Source organism: Taudactylus pleione, unplaced genomic scaffold (assembly GCF_031769625.1).
Source record: "Taudactylus pleione unplaced genomic scaffold, aTauple2 ptg000173l, whole genome shotgun sequence".
NCBI lineage: Eukaryota > Metazoa > Chordata > Amphibia > Anura > Myobatrachidae > Taudactylus > Taudactylus pleione.
In genome coordinates, this window is record NW_028284575.1 from 817,871 (window position 1) to 834,889 (window position 17,019).

General features: G+C 52.2%; 1 protein-coding gene across 4 annotated transcripts in view; it reads right to left on the bottom strand.

Annotated features, from left to right (window-relative positions):
* The window catches only part of CFAP221 (cilia and flagella associated protein 221), a 270,181-nt gene that overhangs the window by 106,064 nt on the left and 147,098 nt on the right, over positions 1-17,019 (bottom strand). For all 4 annotated transcript variants that reach the window (XM_088475534.1, XM_088475533.1, XM_088475535.1 and 1 more), the window contains 8 exons: positions 16,351-16,474; positions 16,119-16,230; positions 15,919-16,024; positions 11,253-11,340; positions 8,812-8,901; positions 8,639-8,734; positions 8,349-8,442; positions 8,172-8,269 (listed from right to left, as the gene is read on the bottom strand). In XM_088475534.1, the coding sequence (XP_088331660.1) occupies positions 8,172-8,269; positions 8,349-8,442; positions 8,639-8,734; positions 8,812-8,901; positions 11,253-11,340; positions 15,919-16,024; positions 16,119-16,230; positions 16,351-16,474 (808 nt within the window). The remainder of the gene's footprint in view (positions 1-8,171; positions 8,270-8,348; positions 8,443-8,638; positions 8,735-8,811; positions 8,902-11,252; positions 11,341-15,918; positions 16,025-16,118; positions 16,231-16,350; positions 16,475-17,019) is intronic.

Here is a 17,019-nt window from a genome sequence, read left to right on the forward strand (position 1 = left end):
GACGCTCTGACAGAGCGCTCGCTCTAAATCTGGGCCGTCCCTCTGAATTTAAGAGCGGCCTCCTGGCCCCTGGCATAGCTGTGGGTGACCACCCACAGCTACAGCGAGCGGCCAAAATGATGGTCGCGATGGTCAAGACCATCGCGACCATCGGGTTTGCGATCAGACCCTTGCGGTAGGGTCTCGCTGCCGCAAGCCCTGGAGTGATTTTGGCTCTATCAGAGCCAAAATCACTCCCACTGACATCACTATTGATGTCAGTGGGGCCGGCCCCAGACGGTAGGCGTTCCCATGGGAACGCCTCCGTCTGGGCAGCCACGCCCCCGGCACACCCACCAAAGGGGGCGTCCTGTCAATCACCATCGACAGCACGCCCCCTTTGGTGCGAGACCCATAACGACGTCTTGGTCGTCGTTATTCGGGTCTCACACATGCGCATGACGGAGCCGCCTCCATCGTGCACATGCGCACTTGGGCAACATTGACCCGCTTGCGAGCGCTCAGCGCTCGCGAGCGGGTCTGAATCAGGCCCTGAGCACAGCACAAGACAGGGTGCAGGGGAGACAGAGCACAGCACAGGAGAGGGTGCAGGGGAGACAGAGCACAACACAAGAGAGGGTGCAGGGGACAGAGCACAGCACAGGAGAGGGTGCAGGGGAGGCAGAGCACAGCACAGGAGAATGTGCAGGGGAGACAGAGCACAGCACAGGAGAGGGTGCAGGAGAGACCGAGCACAGCACAGGAGAGGGTGTAGGGGAGACAGAGCACAGCACATGAGAGGGTGCAGGGGAGACAGAGCACAGCACAGGAGAGGGTGCAGAGGAGACAGAGCACAGCACAGGAGAGGGTGCAGGGGAGACAGAGCACAGCACAGGAGAGGGTGCAGGGGAGACAGAGCTCAGCACAGGAGAGGGTACAGAGGAGACAGAGCACAGCACAGGAGAGGGTGCAGGGGAGACAGAGCACAGCACAGGAGAGGGTGCAGGGGAGACAGAGCACAGCACAGTAGAGGGTGCAGGGGAGACAGAGCACACCACAGGAGAGGGTGCATGGAGACAGAGCACAGCACAGGAGAGGGTGCAGGGAGACAGAGCACAGCACAAGAGAGGGTGCAGGGGAGACAGAGCACAGCACAGGAGAGGGTGCAGGGGAGACAGAGCACAGAACAGGAGAGGGTGCAGGGGAGACAGAGCAGAGCACAGGAGAGGGTGCAGGGGAGACAGAGCACAGCACAGGAGAGGGTGCAGGGGAGACAGAGCACAGAACAGGAGAGGGTGCAGCGGAGACAGAGCACAGAACAGGAGAGGGTGCAGGGGAGACCGAGCACAGCACAGGAGAGGGTGCAGGGGAGACAGAGCACAGCACAGGAGAAGGTGCAGAGGAGACAGAGCACAGCACAGGAGAAGGTGCAGAGGAGACAGAGCACAGCATAGGAGAAGGTGTAGGGTATACAGAGCACAGCACAGGAGAGGGTGCAGGGGAGACAGAGCACAGCACAGGAAAGGGTGCAGGGGAGACAGAGCACAGCACAGGAGATGGTGCAGGGAGACAGAGCACAGCACAAGAGAGGGTGCAGGGGAGACAGAGCACAGCACAGGAGAGGGTGCAGAGGAGACAGAGCACAGCACAGGAGAGGGTGCAGGAGGACAGAGCACAGCACAGGAGAGGGTGTAGGGGATACAGAGGACAGCACAGGAGAGGGTGCAGGAGGACAGATCACAGCACAGGAGAGGGTGCAGAGGAGACAGAGCACAGCACAGAAGATGGTGCAGGAGGACAGAGCACAGCACAGGAGAAGGTGTAGGGGAGACAGAGCACAGCACAGAAGAGGGTGCAGGAGGACAGAGCACAGCACAGGAGAGAGTGTAGGTGAGACAGAGCACAGCACAGGAGAGGGTGCAGAGGAGACAGAGCACAGCAGAGGAGATGGTGCAGAGGAGACAGAGCACAGCAGAGGAGAGGGAGCAGAGGAGAGAGCACAGCACAGGAGAGGGTGCAGGGGAGACAGAGCACAGCACAGGAGAGGGTGCAGGGGAGACAGAGCACAGCACAGGAGAGGGTGCAGGGGAGACAGAGCACAGCACAGGAGAGGGTGCAGGGGAGACAGAGCACAGCACAGGAGAGGGTGCAGGGGAGACAGAGCACAGCACAGGAGAGGGTACAGAGGAGACAGAGCACAACACAAGAGAGGGTGCAAAGGAGACAGAGGCCCTGATTTAGAGCCGGACGCTCTGACAGAGCGCTCGCTCTAAATCAGGGCCGTCCCTCTGAATTTAAGAGCGGCCTCCTGGCCCCTCGCATAGCTGTGGGTGACCACCCACAGCTATAGCGAGCGGCCAAAATGATGGTCGCGATGGTCAAGACCATCGCGACCATCGGGTTTGCGATCAGACCCTTGCGGTAGGGTCTCGCTGCCACAAGCCCTTGAGTGATTTTGGCTCTTTCAGAGCCAAAATCACTCCCACTGACATCACTATTGATGTCAGTGGGGCCGGCCCCAGACGGTAGGCGTTCCCATGGGAACGCCTACGTCTGGGCAGCCACGCCCCCGGCACACCCACCAAAGGGGGCGTCCTGTCAATCACCATCGACAGCGCGCCCCCTTTGGTGAGAGACCCATAACGACGTCTTGGCCGTCGTTATTCGGGTCTCACACATGCGCACGACGGAGCCGCCTCCGTCGTGCACATGCGTACTTGGACGACATTGACCCGCTTGCGAGCGCTCAGCGCTCGCGAGCGGGTCTGAATCAGGCCCTGAGCACAGCACAAGACAGGGTGCAGGGGAGACAGAGCACAGCACAGGAGAGGGTGCAGGGGAGACAGAGCACAACACAAGAGAGGGTGCAGGGGAGACAGAGCACAGCACAGGAGAGGGTACAGAGGAGACAGAGCACAGCACAGGAGAGGGTGCAGGGGAGACAGAGCACAGCACAGGAGAGGGTGCAGGGGAGACAGAGCTCAGCACAGGAGAGGGTACAGAGGAGACAGAGCACAGCACAGGAGAGGGTGCAGGGGAGACAGAGCACAGCACAGGAGAGGGTGCAGGGGAGACAGAGCACAGCACAGTAGAGGGTGCAGGGGAGACAGAGCACACCACAGGAGAGGGTGCATGGAGACAGAGCACAGCACAGGAGAGGGTGCATGGAGACAGAGCACAGCACAGGAGAGGGTGCAGGGGAGACAGAGCACAGCACAGGAGAGGGTGCAGGGGAGACAGAGCACAACACAAGAGAGGGTGCAAAGGAGACAGAGGCCCTGATTTAGAGCCGGACGCTCTGACAGAGCGCTCGCTCTAAATCTGGGCCGTCCCTCTGAATTTAAGAGCGGCCTCCTGGCCCCTGGCATAGCTGTGGGTGACCACCCACAGCTACAGCGAGCGGCCAAAATGATGGTCGCGATGGTCAAGACCATCGCGACCATCGGGTTTGCGATCAGACCCTTGCGGTAGGGTCTCGCTGCCGCAAGCCCTGGAGTGATTTTGGCTCTATCAGAGCCAAAATCACTCCCACTGACATCACTATTGATGTCAGTGGGGCCGGCCCCAGACGGTAGGCGTTCCCATGGGAACGCCTCCGTCTGGGCAGCCACGCCCCCGGCACACCCACCAAAGGGGGCGTCCTGTCAATCACCATCGACAGCACGCCCCCTTTGGTGCGAGACCCATAACGACGTCTTGGCCGTCGTTATTCGGGTCTCACACATGCGCATGACGGAGCCGCCTCCATCGTGCACATGCGCACTTGGGCAACATTGACCCGCTTGCGAGCGCTCAGCGCTCGCGAGCGGGTCTGAATCAGGCCCTGAGCACAGCACAAGACAGGGTGCAGGGGAGACAGAGCACAGCACAGGAGAGGGTGCAGGGGAGACAGAGCACAACACAAGAGAGGGTGCAGGGGACAGAGCACAGCACAGGAGAGGGTGCAGGGGAGGCAGAGCACAGCACAGGAGAATGTGCAGGGGAGACAGAGCACAGCACAGGAGAGGGTGCAGGAGAGACCGAGCACAGCACAGGAGAGGGTGTAGGGGAGACAGAGCACAGCACATGAGAGGGTGCAGGGGAGACAGAGCACAGCACAGGAGAGGGTGCAGAGGAGACAGAGCACAGCACAGGAGAGGGTGCAGGGGAGACAGAGCACAGCACAGGAGAGGGTGCAGGGGAGACAGAGCACAGCACAGGAGAGGGTGCAGAAGAGACAGAGCACAGCACATGAGAGGGTGCAGGGGAGACAGAGCACAGCACAGGAGAGGGTGCAGGGGAGACAGAGCACAGCACAGGAGAGGGTGCAGGGGAGACAGAGCACAGAACAGGAGAGGGTGCAGGGGAGACAGAGCACAGAACAGGAGAGGGTGCAGGGGAGACAGAGCATAGCACAGGAGAGGGTGCAGGGGAGACAGAGCACAGCACAGGAGAGGGTGCAGGGGAGACAGAGCACAGAACAGGAGAGGGTGCAGGGGATACAGAGCACAGAACAGGAGAGGGTGCAGGGGAGACCGAGCAAAGCACAGGAGAGGGTGCAGGGGAGACAGAGCACAGCACAGGAGAAGGTGCAGAGGAGACAGAGCACAGCACAGGAGAAGGTGTAGGGTATACAGAGCACAGCACAGGAGAGGGTGCAGGGGAGACAGAGCACAGCACAGGAAAGGGTGCAGGGGAGACAGAGCACAGCACAGGAGATGGTGCAGGGAGACAGAGCACAGCACAAGAGAGGGTGCAGGGGAGACAGAGCACAGCACAGGAGAGGGTGCAGAGGAGACAGAGCACAGCACAGGAGAGGGTGCAGGAGGACAGAGCACAGCACAGGAGAGGGTGTAGGGGATACAGAGGACAGCACAGGAGAGGGTGCAGGAGGACAGATCACAGCACAGGAGAGGGTGCAGAGGAGACAGAGCACAGCACAGAAGAGGGTGCAGGAGGACAGAGCACAGCACAGGAGAAGGTGCAGGGGAGACAGAGCACAGCACAGAAGAGGGTGCAGGAGGACAGAGCACAGCACAGGAGAGAGTGTAGGTGAGACAGAGCACAGCACAGGAGAGGGTGCAGAGGAGACAGAGCACAGCACAGGAGATGGTGCAGAGGAGACAGAGCACAGCAGAGGAGAGGGAGCAGAGGAGACAGAGCACAGCACAGGAGAGGGTGCAGGGGAGACAGAGCACAGCACAGGAGAGGGTGCAGGGGAGACAGAGCACAGCACAGGAGAGGGTGCAGGGGAGACAGAGCACAGCACAGGAGAGGGTACAGAGGAGACAGAGCACAACACAAGAGAGGGTGCAAAGGAGACAGAGGCCCTGATTTAGAGCCGGACGCTCTGACAGAGCGCTCGCTCTAAATCAGGGCCGTCCCTCTGAATTTAAGAGCGGCCGCCTGGCCCCTGGCATAGCTGTGGGTGACCACCCACAGCTATATCGAGCGGCCAAAATGATGGTCGCGATGGACAAGACCATCGCGACCATCGGGTTTGCGATCAGACCCTTGCAGTAGGGTCTCGCTGCCACAAGCCCTTGAGTGATTTTGTCTCTATCAGAGCCAAAATCACTCCCACTGACATCACTATTGATGTCAGTGGGGCCGGCCCCAGACGGTAGGCGTTCCCATGGGAACGCCTACGTCTGGGCAGCCACGCCCCCGGCACACCCACCAAAGGGGGCGTCCTGTCAATCACCATCGACAGCGCGCCCCCTTTGGTGCGAGACCCATAACGACGTCTTGGCCGTCGTTATTCGGGTCTCACACATGCGCATGACGGAGCCGCCTCCATCGTGCACATGCGCACTTGGGCAACATTGACCCGCTTGCGAGCACTCAGCGCTCGCGAGCGGGTCTGAATCAGGCCCTGAGCACAGCACAAGAGAGGGTGCAGGGGAGACAGAGCACAGCACAGGAGAGGGTGCAGGGGAGACAGAGCACAACACAAGAGAGGGTGCAGGGGAGACAGAGCACAGCACAGGAGAGGGTGCAGATGAGACAGAGCACAGCACAGGAGAATGTGCAGGGGAGACAGAGCACAGCACAGGAGAGGGTGCAGGGGAGACAGAGCACAGCACAGGAGAGGGTGCAGAGGAGACAGAGCACAGCACAGGAGAGGGTGCAGGGGAGACAGAGCACAGCACAGGAGAGGGTGCAGGGGAGACAGAGCACAGCACAGGAGAGGGTGCAGGGAGACAGAGCACAGCACAAGAGAGGGTGCAGGGGAGACAGAGCACAGCACAGGAGAGGGTGCAGGGGAGACAGAGCACAGAACAGGAGAGGGTGCAGGGGAGACAGAGCACAGCACAGGAGAGGGTACAGAGGAGACAGAGCACAGCACAGGAGAGGGTGCAGGGGAGACAGAGCACAGCACAGGAGAGGGTGCAGGGGAGACAGAGCACAGCACAGGAGAGGGTGCAGAGGAGACAGAGCACAGCACAGGAGAGGGTGCAGGGGAGACAGAGCACAGCACAGGAGAGGGTGCAGGGGAGACAGAGCACAGCACAGTAGAGGGTGCAGGGGAGACAGAGCACACCACAGGAGAGGGTGCATGGAGACAGAGCACAGCACAGGAGAGGGTGCATGGAGACAGAGCACAGCACAGGAGAGGGTGCAGGGGAGACAGAGCACAGCACAGGAGAGGGTGCAGGGGAGACAGAGCACAACACAAGAGAGGGTGCAAAGGAGACAGAGGCCCTGATTTAGAGCCGGACGCTCTGACAGAGCGCTCGCTCTAAATCTGGGCCGTCCCTCTGAATTTAAGAGCGGCCTCCTGGCCCCTGGCATAGCTGTGGGTGACCACCCACAGCTACAGCGAGCGGCCAAAATGATGGTCGCGATGGTCAAGACCATCGCGACCATCGGGTTTGCGATCAGACCCTTGCGGTAGGGTCTCGCTTCCGCAAGCCCTGGAGTGATTTTGGCTCTATCAGAGCCAAAATCACTCCCACTGACATCACTATTGATGTCAGTGGGGCCGGCCCCAGACGGTAGGCGTTCCCATGGGAACGCCTCCGTCTGGGCAGCCACGCCCCCGGCACACCCACCAAAGGGGGCGTCCTGTCAATCACCATCGACAGCACGCCCCCTTTGGTGCGAGACCCATAACGACGTCTTGGCCGTCGTTATTCGGGTCTCACACATGCGCATGACGGAGCCGCCTCCATCGTGCACATGCGCACTTGGGCAACATTGACCCGCTTGCGAGCGCTCAGCGCTCGCGAGCGGGTCTGAATCAGGCCCTGAGCACAGCACAAGACAGGGTGCAGGGGAGACAGAGCACAGCACAGGAGAGGGTGCAGGGGAGACAGAGCACAACACAAGAGAGGGTGCAGGGGACAGAGCACAGCACAGGAGAGGGTGCAGGGGAGACAGAGCACAGCACAGGAGAATGTGCAGGGGAGACAGAGCACAGCACAGGAGAGGGTGCAGGAGAGACCGAGCACAGCACAGGAGAGGGTGTAGGGGAGACAGAGCACAGCACATGAGAGGGTGCAGGGGAGACAGAGCACAGCACAGGAGAGGGTGCAGAGGAGACAGAGCACAGCACAGGAGAGGGTGCAGGGGAGACAGAGCACAGCACAGGAGAGGGTGCAGGGGAGACAGAGCACAGCACAGGAGAGGGTGCAGGAGAGACAGAGCACAGCACATGAGAGGGTGCAGGGGAGACAGAGCACAGCACAGGAGAGGGTGCAGGAGAGACAGAGCACAGCACAGGAGAGGGTGTAGGGGAGACAGAGCACAGCACATGAGAGGGTGCAGGGGAGACAGAGCACAGCACAGGAGAGGGTGCAGAGGAGACAGAGCACAGCACAGGAGAGGGTGCAGGGGAGACAGAGCACAGCACAGGAGAGGGTGCAGGGGAGACAGAGCACAGCACAGGAGAGGGTGCAGGAGAGACTGAGCACAGCACAGGAGAGGGTGCAGGGGAGACAGAGCACAGCACAGGAGAGGGTGCAGGGGAGACAGAGCACAGCACAGTAGAGGGTGCAGGGGAGACAGAGCACAAGACACAGCACAGTAGATACTTTGCACAGCAGACAGCTGAAAGAGCATAATAAACACTACAACAGTAGTGATATATCCCAGGAGACATAATAACAGAGACAGCAACCAGAACAACAAAAACTGTGCACAGCTGAGATGACTTTGAAGTCTCTACACATTATATAAAGTTATCTGTGCAGTAATTGTATTGTACTCACCGATCCATCTGGCTCAGCAGGGTAAGGAGGAAACTCATAAAACAGAATCTGATCAGTGGATAATGGGAACATGCGGATCATTTCCTCATCGCTGCTGTCTGTACAAGACAATGTTGGGATGTAAATGATGTATGAATGTATAGTTAATATTACACTAATAATTTGCCCATTTCTTACCAAACGCGGTGTTTCTCTCCAGCACAGATCTCTGGTCTTGCAGCAGTTTCCTCAAAGAAATCAATCTGAGATTTCCTCGGCATCGTATGAGAACCTGCAACAGAACCAGTATTGTAGGGTGTACCCCTCATAGGCCACGTTTATGCCCCAGTATTATGCCCGCAGTGATAGGACATTATGCTATGTAGGTATAGTGGCAATATCTTCTGGGTGGCTGTATGTGTAAGTTACAAAGAACCTTAACCTACTGTTGTCACTGTGTATTATCCATTGGTGCGTGGAGCCCTCACCTTGCGTGCGGCTTGCTGGAAGCGTCTCAACGCCCGGTTCCTGTTGGCCCACAGGTCATTCAGATAGAGGTCAAACTGTGGCTGCAATGTGGGACCCTGAACATGACAGCAAACATGTTAGTGACATGTTACAGACATTACAATGTACTATGTACAATATTATCTCTACTTACCCGAGCTACAGTCAGTAACACCCGCTGAGAGACAGCGCGGAGAGCCTCCCTCTTATATTCTCGCCCAAGGTCAGCGCGACCTCTCTTCACCTGCATTGCACAGAATTGTGGGTGTTGGGTGAATGAAGACCAATGGTGGTTAGTAACATAAACAATCTATGTCTATGGGACCTGGGTGATCCCCATCTAGACCCAGAGATCCCATCAGAAGGACACTGCCTGGCAAGGAGGCGTAAGGGCCTGAAGCACTGAGGATAGTTACTGGTTATAAGAGAGAGATGGGGAAGTCAGCTTCATAAAGGTGATAGAAGGTGGTGACCTCTCCGTCTTTTAAGTCAGGGGAACCTTTTTCTGCCGAGGGCCATTTTTATATATATAACATTATTCGCGGGTCTGGGGCAGACCACGCCCTCTCTCCGCATGATGTCACAAGGGGCGGGGCCAAAATCACCAGTGATTACAGCAATGCCCCGAGCATCCTGAGGATGCTCCGGGGAGCTGTAAGGGCAGCGATGTGACCATCTGAAGCGTCCTAAGGATGCTCCAGGCGGCACTGCTGCACAGTTTCTGGCTGCAGGGTGCCATTCTAGACACCCTGCTAGCCAGATGAGGCTAGGAAAAAAAAGCTCAGAGGGCCAGACCAAATGAATCCGAGGGCATGCGCGAGACCCGGATAGCGACGGGCAATCCGTCACTCCGGGTCTCGCACCAAAGAGGGCGTGCTGCCGATGTTGAGTGACAGCATGCCCCCTTTGGTGGGCGGGCCGGGGGGGGTGGCTGCCCAGACGGAGGCGTTCCCATGAGAAAGCCTACCGTCTGGGGGCGGCACAAGTGATGTCAGTGGGAGAGCTTTCGGCTCTGTTAGAGCCGAAAGCTCTCTGGGGCTTGCGGCCACGAGACCCTACCACAAGGGTCTCATCGCAAGCCCGATGGTCGCGATGGTTTTGACCATCGCGACCATCATCCTGCCCGCTCGCATTAGCTGTGGGTGGCAACCCACAGCAATGCGAGCGGCCAGGATGCCGCTCCATAAAAAAAGAAAAAAAAGGCGCCCTGATTCAGAGTGAGCGCTCTGTCAGAGCGCCCGGCTCTGAATCAGGGCCTCAGCTCCCAAAGGAATGTGAGAAGGATACAAGCAGGTAGAGTCCAGGCCCAGATCCCTCTCTCTGTACATACTGACACAAGGATGAATAAAGACTGAGGAACTATGGTGGTAAACAAGCAGAGCGTTTAATATTTATACCACCTAGACCAGTGGTTCTCAAACTCGGTCCTCAGGACCCCACACAGGTCATATTTTGCAGGTCACCCAGCAGGTGCACAGGTGTAGCCATTACTCACTGACACATTTTAAAAGATTCACAGGTGGAGCTAATTATTTCACATGCGATTCTGTGAGGAGAACTGGAAAACATGCACTGTTTGGGGGTCCTGAGGACTGAGTTTGAGAGCCTGTGCCCTAGACTATAAAGGGTATATTTACTAAAGTGCGGGTTTATAGAAGTGAAGACCAATCAGTTTCTACTTAACATTTATCTAGTACTTTCTAGAAGATAATAGCTAGAATCTGATTGGATGCTATGGGCAACATCTCCACTTTAGTAAACATCCCGCACTTTAGTAAATATACCCTTAAAAGTCTGCTATTTCTTGTATGTTTTCGGTGATACTCTGTATATATTTGAATAACCTGTTTCCAGCCACAACCACTATCTCCCAACTCCTTTCCAAACAGAAAACAGATGCACCCCAAGGTCTTACATAGGCAAATAGGTGCTGGCCCAACAAAGACAGCAAGGCACAGAGGGGCAGATTTATAGCGTTATTTTTATCACTGCGCATGCATGAAAATCCCTAAATACGTTACACAGTGTGTACGCACAAAGGCGATTAAGTGCTGGACGGTCGTGGGAGGTGACGGAGATGTGGCTTAAAAATGGTCCTTCTTATGGTCGTATTATGGGCTGAAGTGGTTGTGTGGGGGAGATATAAATTGTGCAGAGATTAGACGGGGTGTGTCCGAGCTGAATTATAAGCTGCCCAGTATTTGTGCTCTCTATGTAAAACAGACAATATTGTCTTTGAAGACAAAACAATAATAAATGCATTTGCTCCTATTTTATTTGATCCTCACTCTGAATCAGGCCCCCTGTGTTAGTTCACCAACCAGTGTTAGCAAGGAGACTGCAAGCCTGGCACTCAAACTCTGAGCAGTTGTTGTCAAGATGTCAACTGTCCAGAAACAAGGGGGTTACTGACATGGACTTGTTGGGCCTGTATGAGCCAATTGCAGCTGAAAAATATACCCTGTGAAATATTCTGATACATTTCTTAGTGTCCTGAAGCATTAGTAGATGTGACAAGCGATTTCTTTGCACACGGCGCTGAAAATGTTATGTCCAAGTTTCCATGCGGGTTACCGGTGTGTGAGCGCTACTGACCTGATAGTCTGCCTCAGCTCTCTGCCGATCGTCAGCTATTCTATTACGTTGCTTGGGAGAAATGGGGTCACTGCCGAGGTGAACCTGCCTGGTGAGTCGGGAAACAGAAATAATATATGTTTGAGCTGTCTGAGTAGTAAAGAGCTGGGCCGGTTCTGGGCTGGTACGGATTCTCATATATGTGAAGGGTCAATCAAAATGAATCTTGTAAAACTCCTAAGATATGACATAAACACTATAATAATAGAGAGGATTTTCCTGTGCTCTATCAATTTAAAGTGAGCCTGAAGTCCTGACTGCTGATGGTTATATATGCCACCTGTACAAAGCATCCTGATAACACAGGAATGTGTGGACGTACATATTCCTTCAGCAATTCACAAATATATGCATGCTTATGTAACTTTATTTTCCTGCACGGCAATTAGAGTTTATAGAAATGATTGAGAATATATATATTTGTTGTGCGAGTTGCAGAAGGCCGCATTTGTCGAATGGCCCCAGGCCTAGAGAGGATAAGGCCTTCCCTTTCCTCTCTAAAGTAAGCAAGTGTGTCTCTGATGCAACAGCCATTTTGTCTTATATTTTAGCTAAAAGTATGTTAAATGATGTATTAAAAATTATGTAGAGAGTATTGTTTTATTTCTCTGCAGGCGTGATTAATTGTCGAGATATGTATAGGTTAAACTGCTATATACATTGTTTTAGCAGTAAGAATTAAAGGTTTAAAATGTATCAGTTTTAACATGTGCAGAATAGCTGACAGCAAGTTTCAGTTATATAAACAAATGACCTAATTCAAGATAGCATTTGTCTGCAATAATTAGAAATTAAGGTTAAATGAGCAATTATGTTAGAATTCTACATGGGAACAAAAAGATAACACAGAATAGTGTCAATATTATGGCTAAAGCACAGATTAACTGGAGGTATAGACAAAACGATAGTATAAAACTCACCAGAGAAAGAGGGAGGGGGGAGCAGTCGGAGAGCAGAGGAGAGAGCACAGGACGAGGTTCGGGGGTGCCGTTATGTACTGTATGTATGAAATATTGGCTGATTGCTATCCTGCTATTCTCTACTGGGTGTCACAAATTTATTTTACAAGTATTCCCTACTGCTGTTGGTATAACTTGTTTTTTTGTTGTAAGTCTGCATTGGCAAAATATATGTATAATTAAGCTGTCTTTAAGTAAAAGCATTGTCATTTATTTTACAATCTGTATTTGTGTAAATTATTTCATTACTCTTTATAACAAGTAAGGTTTGTAAGTAATCCAGAATTATCGCGTTATCAATCCACACCAGTAATACCGAGCCCCATAGGTCCATCCGTGTAGGCACCCATACCGAGACTCATCCACCCCAACAGTTCTTAGCCCAATTGGTCCATCTGTATAAACACCAATACCCGTCCACCCCAACAGTACTGAGCCCTATCGGTCCATCTGTATAAACACCAATACCTGTCCACCCCAACAGTACTGAGTCCACCCATATAAACACCAATACCCGTCCACCCCAACAGTACTGAGCCCTATCAGTCCATCTGTATAAACACCAATACCCGTCCACCCCAGCAGTACTGTCCATCCAGATAGACACCAGTACTGAGCCCCACTCACCTCAGCAGTACTGAGCCCCATCTGTCTATCCATATAGACACTAGCACTGAGACCCATCCATCCCAGCAGTGCTGGTATGGATGTCACATAATCCATATAGACACCAGTCCTGAGACAATACCTCCCCATATGGTCCCCTTGTAAGGAGACCACAGTGCCCCAACTTATGGAGATCTACTGTTTCCAGAAGTAATCCCATTGCACTGTGTGTAACGTGTAATGCCCACATGTATATTAGATACCAGAAACCTTCTTCTCTGCAGGAACGTGAGCTGAGAAGGTGGAGATGTGAGGATTGGGGAAAGTTAGTCCTCCCTAGTTTTATGGAACATAAGCAGTGAGCACATTAGTCACAGACAGAGCAACAATAGACCAAAGCCCGGAAATAATATTAGAAGATAAATGTCGGATCCAAATGACCTAGTATCTAATACAATGTAGATAAAGACTAATTATAAGGAAACAGACTATAAAACGCAAACACTTCACATAAAAGCTCCAATCTGCGATATCTTACTTATTTCAAGTGTTATTTGTTCATGTCTGTTTGCTGGGCTCAGATATTATTATTCTATAATAACCTGCCAGGAGATTGGAAATCTGCCCATCGGGAATTAATACTGATACAGATAGTTACAGATTGGCTATTCTTTCAGGCATTTGCCAGTACAAAGGTCTGTGGGCAGCAGTCACATGTGGATCAGCGTAGACCCGTCGGCTATCTCATACATTAAGCACACAGACCAACCTTTTCATTCCTGAGATAACAGTTCAATTGCTGCACAATCCGATCCATGAACAAGTAAACAAACAGGGAACAATCACGTCTTTATCTGTCCCATCATTTGTCAAGTGAACGATCTCAAACTAGTATTTGATTGGGGCAATTCGCCGATCCCCAGACGTCGGGATCGGAACATCGGTGATTTCACCGATTTGCCTCCGATCATGATCAAAACATGATTAGCAAATTGTGGATTTTTAACATGTGGATTTTCACCGATCCCCCCGATACGTCGACGATCATCGATGGCCGTCGGTCGGCATTTCCGACCAGCGGATCGCCGGGTCCAGTGCGATCGGGGGATTTCCCTGTAGATGTATGGGGCCCTTTAGAGTGTACCCGAACGAAGATAGTTACCTTTCCATAACAAATATTTAATCCCAATTTTCATAGTCAAAAATGTTACATAGCAGACGCTCAGATTTGTGATGAATTCATATCTGATTATTTTCCAGTAGAAAAACTTGTATTACACGAACAAACAGACATCTGTCAAGTGTCAGACCATAGAGAGAGAACCTGCAGGGATCCCACAAACAACCTATTGTTCACCTAGGGGGTATCTGTCTAACAGATGAGGGTACCCGGCCCTACAGCAACGCTGCTTGGTAACAATTGGGAAATCCCAAAGAAACCTTAGTAAACTGCGTTATATTTTTAGCAGTATTTGTGGTTTCCTGTATCTTTGCGATACTTACAGGAGTTTACTTAGCAAAGTAATGATGTGCTTAGAGAAAATCGTGCCTGTATTTATAATCCTGAAGCATTGTGTATGCTTAAAGTAATTACAGTAAATCTGCCAAAAATACCCTGAGCTCCTATCGAGCGGGAAATATACACAGTATCCACAGAGGGTACTAGCAATGCAACCAAAAGAGAAGGTGCGCTATATAGCCGATTAGAAATACCTTAATCCAAAGCAGCTGACTCCAGGGATAACTGCCCAAATCCCTCAATAACAAACAGATAAATATACAACACTGAGTCTGAGCTAAGGATTAATGGCACAAATTCCCAATGTATAGAATTTATTAATTACAATACAGAAACATTAATGACTGCAGTAAAATAAATATTTTACATACTAGTTAATACAATATAACCATTTCACAACCCATAAAAAATGTGCTTGTGTTAGATATTTAAATTCCAATTGGAACAGATGTGTAAGAGCTAGAGGACCGTCTGAGCCTCATATGGGACGCCCTAATGATAGATAGAATTTCCCTACCGAGGACATGCGGATCCTCCATCAGAGGTACTTTTGTCAAATTTCTGTCTATCATTAGGGCGTCCCATATGAGGCTCAGACGGTCCTCTAGCTCTTACACATCTGTTCCAATTGGAATTTAAATATCTAACACAAGCACTTTTTTTTATGGGTTGTGAAATGGTTATATTGTATTAACTAGTATGTAAAATATTTATTTTACTGCAGTCATTAAATGTTTGTGTATTGTAATTAATAAATGATATAGGCCCTCATTCAGAGCCACTCGCTATTTGCGGTCGTTCGTTCTAAAACTAGGGGTGGCTATTCAAATAAACCGTTCGCTGTTTGCGGTCTGTTCACGCCTCTATGTCTGAACGAGCGAACAAAACTTGCGTTCGTTTTTGGGAAAAATACGCCCCCTGGCCGCTCGCATCCTACGTCATGTCCGCTATTTATTAGATTAATCGAGTACATCGACAAGGGTATGAACTGCTCGCTATTCTTGGGGTTGGTGTTTGCTACCACAATTTTGCGAGCAGTTCTGACTATAAAATAACCCAGTGACGTGGTCAATGACGCTGCTGTTTTAAATATGCACACCCATAAAACGCCCGTTTTGACCTTTAAGCACGCCTGCGTTCTGATTTCCACTCCCCATTTTCAAGCACCTTCCCCTGTTACCACCCACATACGCCTCTTTCTGTCACTCAAAATAGCAGGCATTCGCTATTTTGCAAGCACATGAATTTTGGCCGCACTGACTGGTTAGCGCATGCGTATGACGATCCGTACGCATGCGCAGTTGGGCTAACATCGCTCGGAACGAACGAGCGGCCGCTTACGAGCGGCTCTGAATCAGGCCCATAATTTTTTACATCTTATGGGAATTAATCCTTAACGCAGACTCAGTGTTGTATATTTATCTGTACTAGCAGTGCCTCTGTACTATTTATATTAGGACTTGTGCAAGGGTTATAAACAGTCTATGACTGGGCTTTAATGACCTCCAATAATACAGCCACACAGAAAATGGCGTTTATTCACCATCGGAGCTGATTGCTCTCCTCCTCGGTGACATTCTGCTGCACCAGCTGCTGGAATAGAGTCTCCTTCTCCTGACGGCTTTTTACTAGGCTGGGAAAGGTAGAACCTGCGGAGCAGAAATACAGGGGGGAGATTATCCAGACTCCTTACATTATAATCTCCCCTACCCCATTCTGTAAGGAGAATTAGGGGCCCCTCACCATCCCGCATGTCCTTCACTCTCAGCTTTCCAGGCTGCTGGTTCAATACGGTGGCCACAGAATGGGGGTTGGACAGATTCGCTGGGAATCTCAGATTGTGGAACTCGATGACCTGTAATAGACACAGATATGAGATGATAAATGATTACTTGATTAGAGACAATAGAAGACCAGTAATAGAGTAATAGACACAAGGGAACGTGTCTGCTCAAGACAAGCATCGTTATCTAACCTGTGATGCATTCTGTTGGAGTGTCTTTAAGTGTCTCTTCTTCCGGGACACTCGAAAGGTCACTTTATCAGAGCCCTTTGGTCTCTCCTTGGACAAAGCCAAAGCTTTTTCTGAGCCTTCTTTCCTTCAGAAAAGACACAAACGGCCCATTAGGGGGCATAGGACTTCATTCAGAGTCTCTCGCTAGCGCTGTGCGCTCAAAAGCAGCTCGATGGTTTGCGTACGCGCATGCTTCGTTCTGCTCGTGAACTACTCTGTGCGATCGCAGGCCCAGTGAAATGAGTGACAGGGGAGGCCGTTTGTGGGTGGTAACAGGGGCAGGACACTAATAAAGGGGGAGTGGAGGTGCGAACGCAGGCGTGCCTGAGTGTTTCAACGCCGTTTTAGAGGCGTGCATAATTAACAGGCAGCGTCATAGTACATGTCACATGCCTGTTTTTTACACTGAAGTCCTCGCAGTGCTTGCGGTAGGGTAAGACAACCAAAAGTGCTGCGATCGCTTCCGACTGTCCTCGATGTACCAATGTTTTAATACACTTCCTGGAGATGTGTGCTGGTGGGCGGCTCTGCCTGTGCGATTGGGCGTACTCTGGACGCTCGCTAAGACATGGTGGGCGTGTTTATGCCTTGGCGAGCGACCGCTTCCCGTGGCGTCACTTTGACAAATTT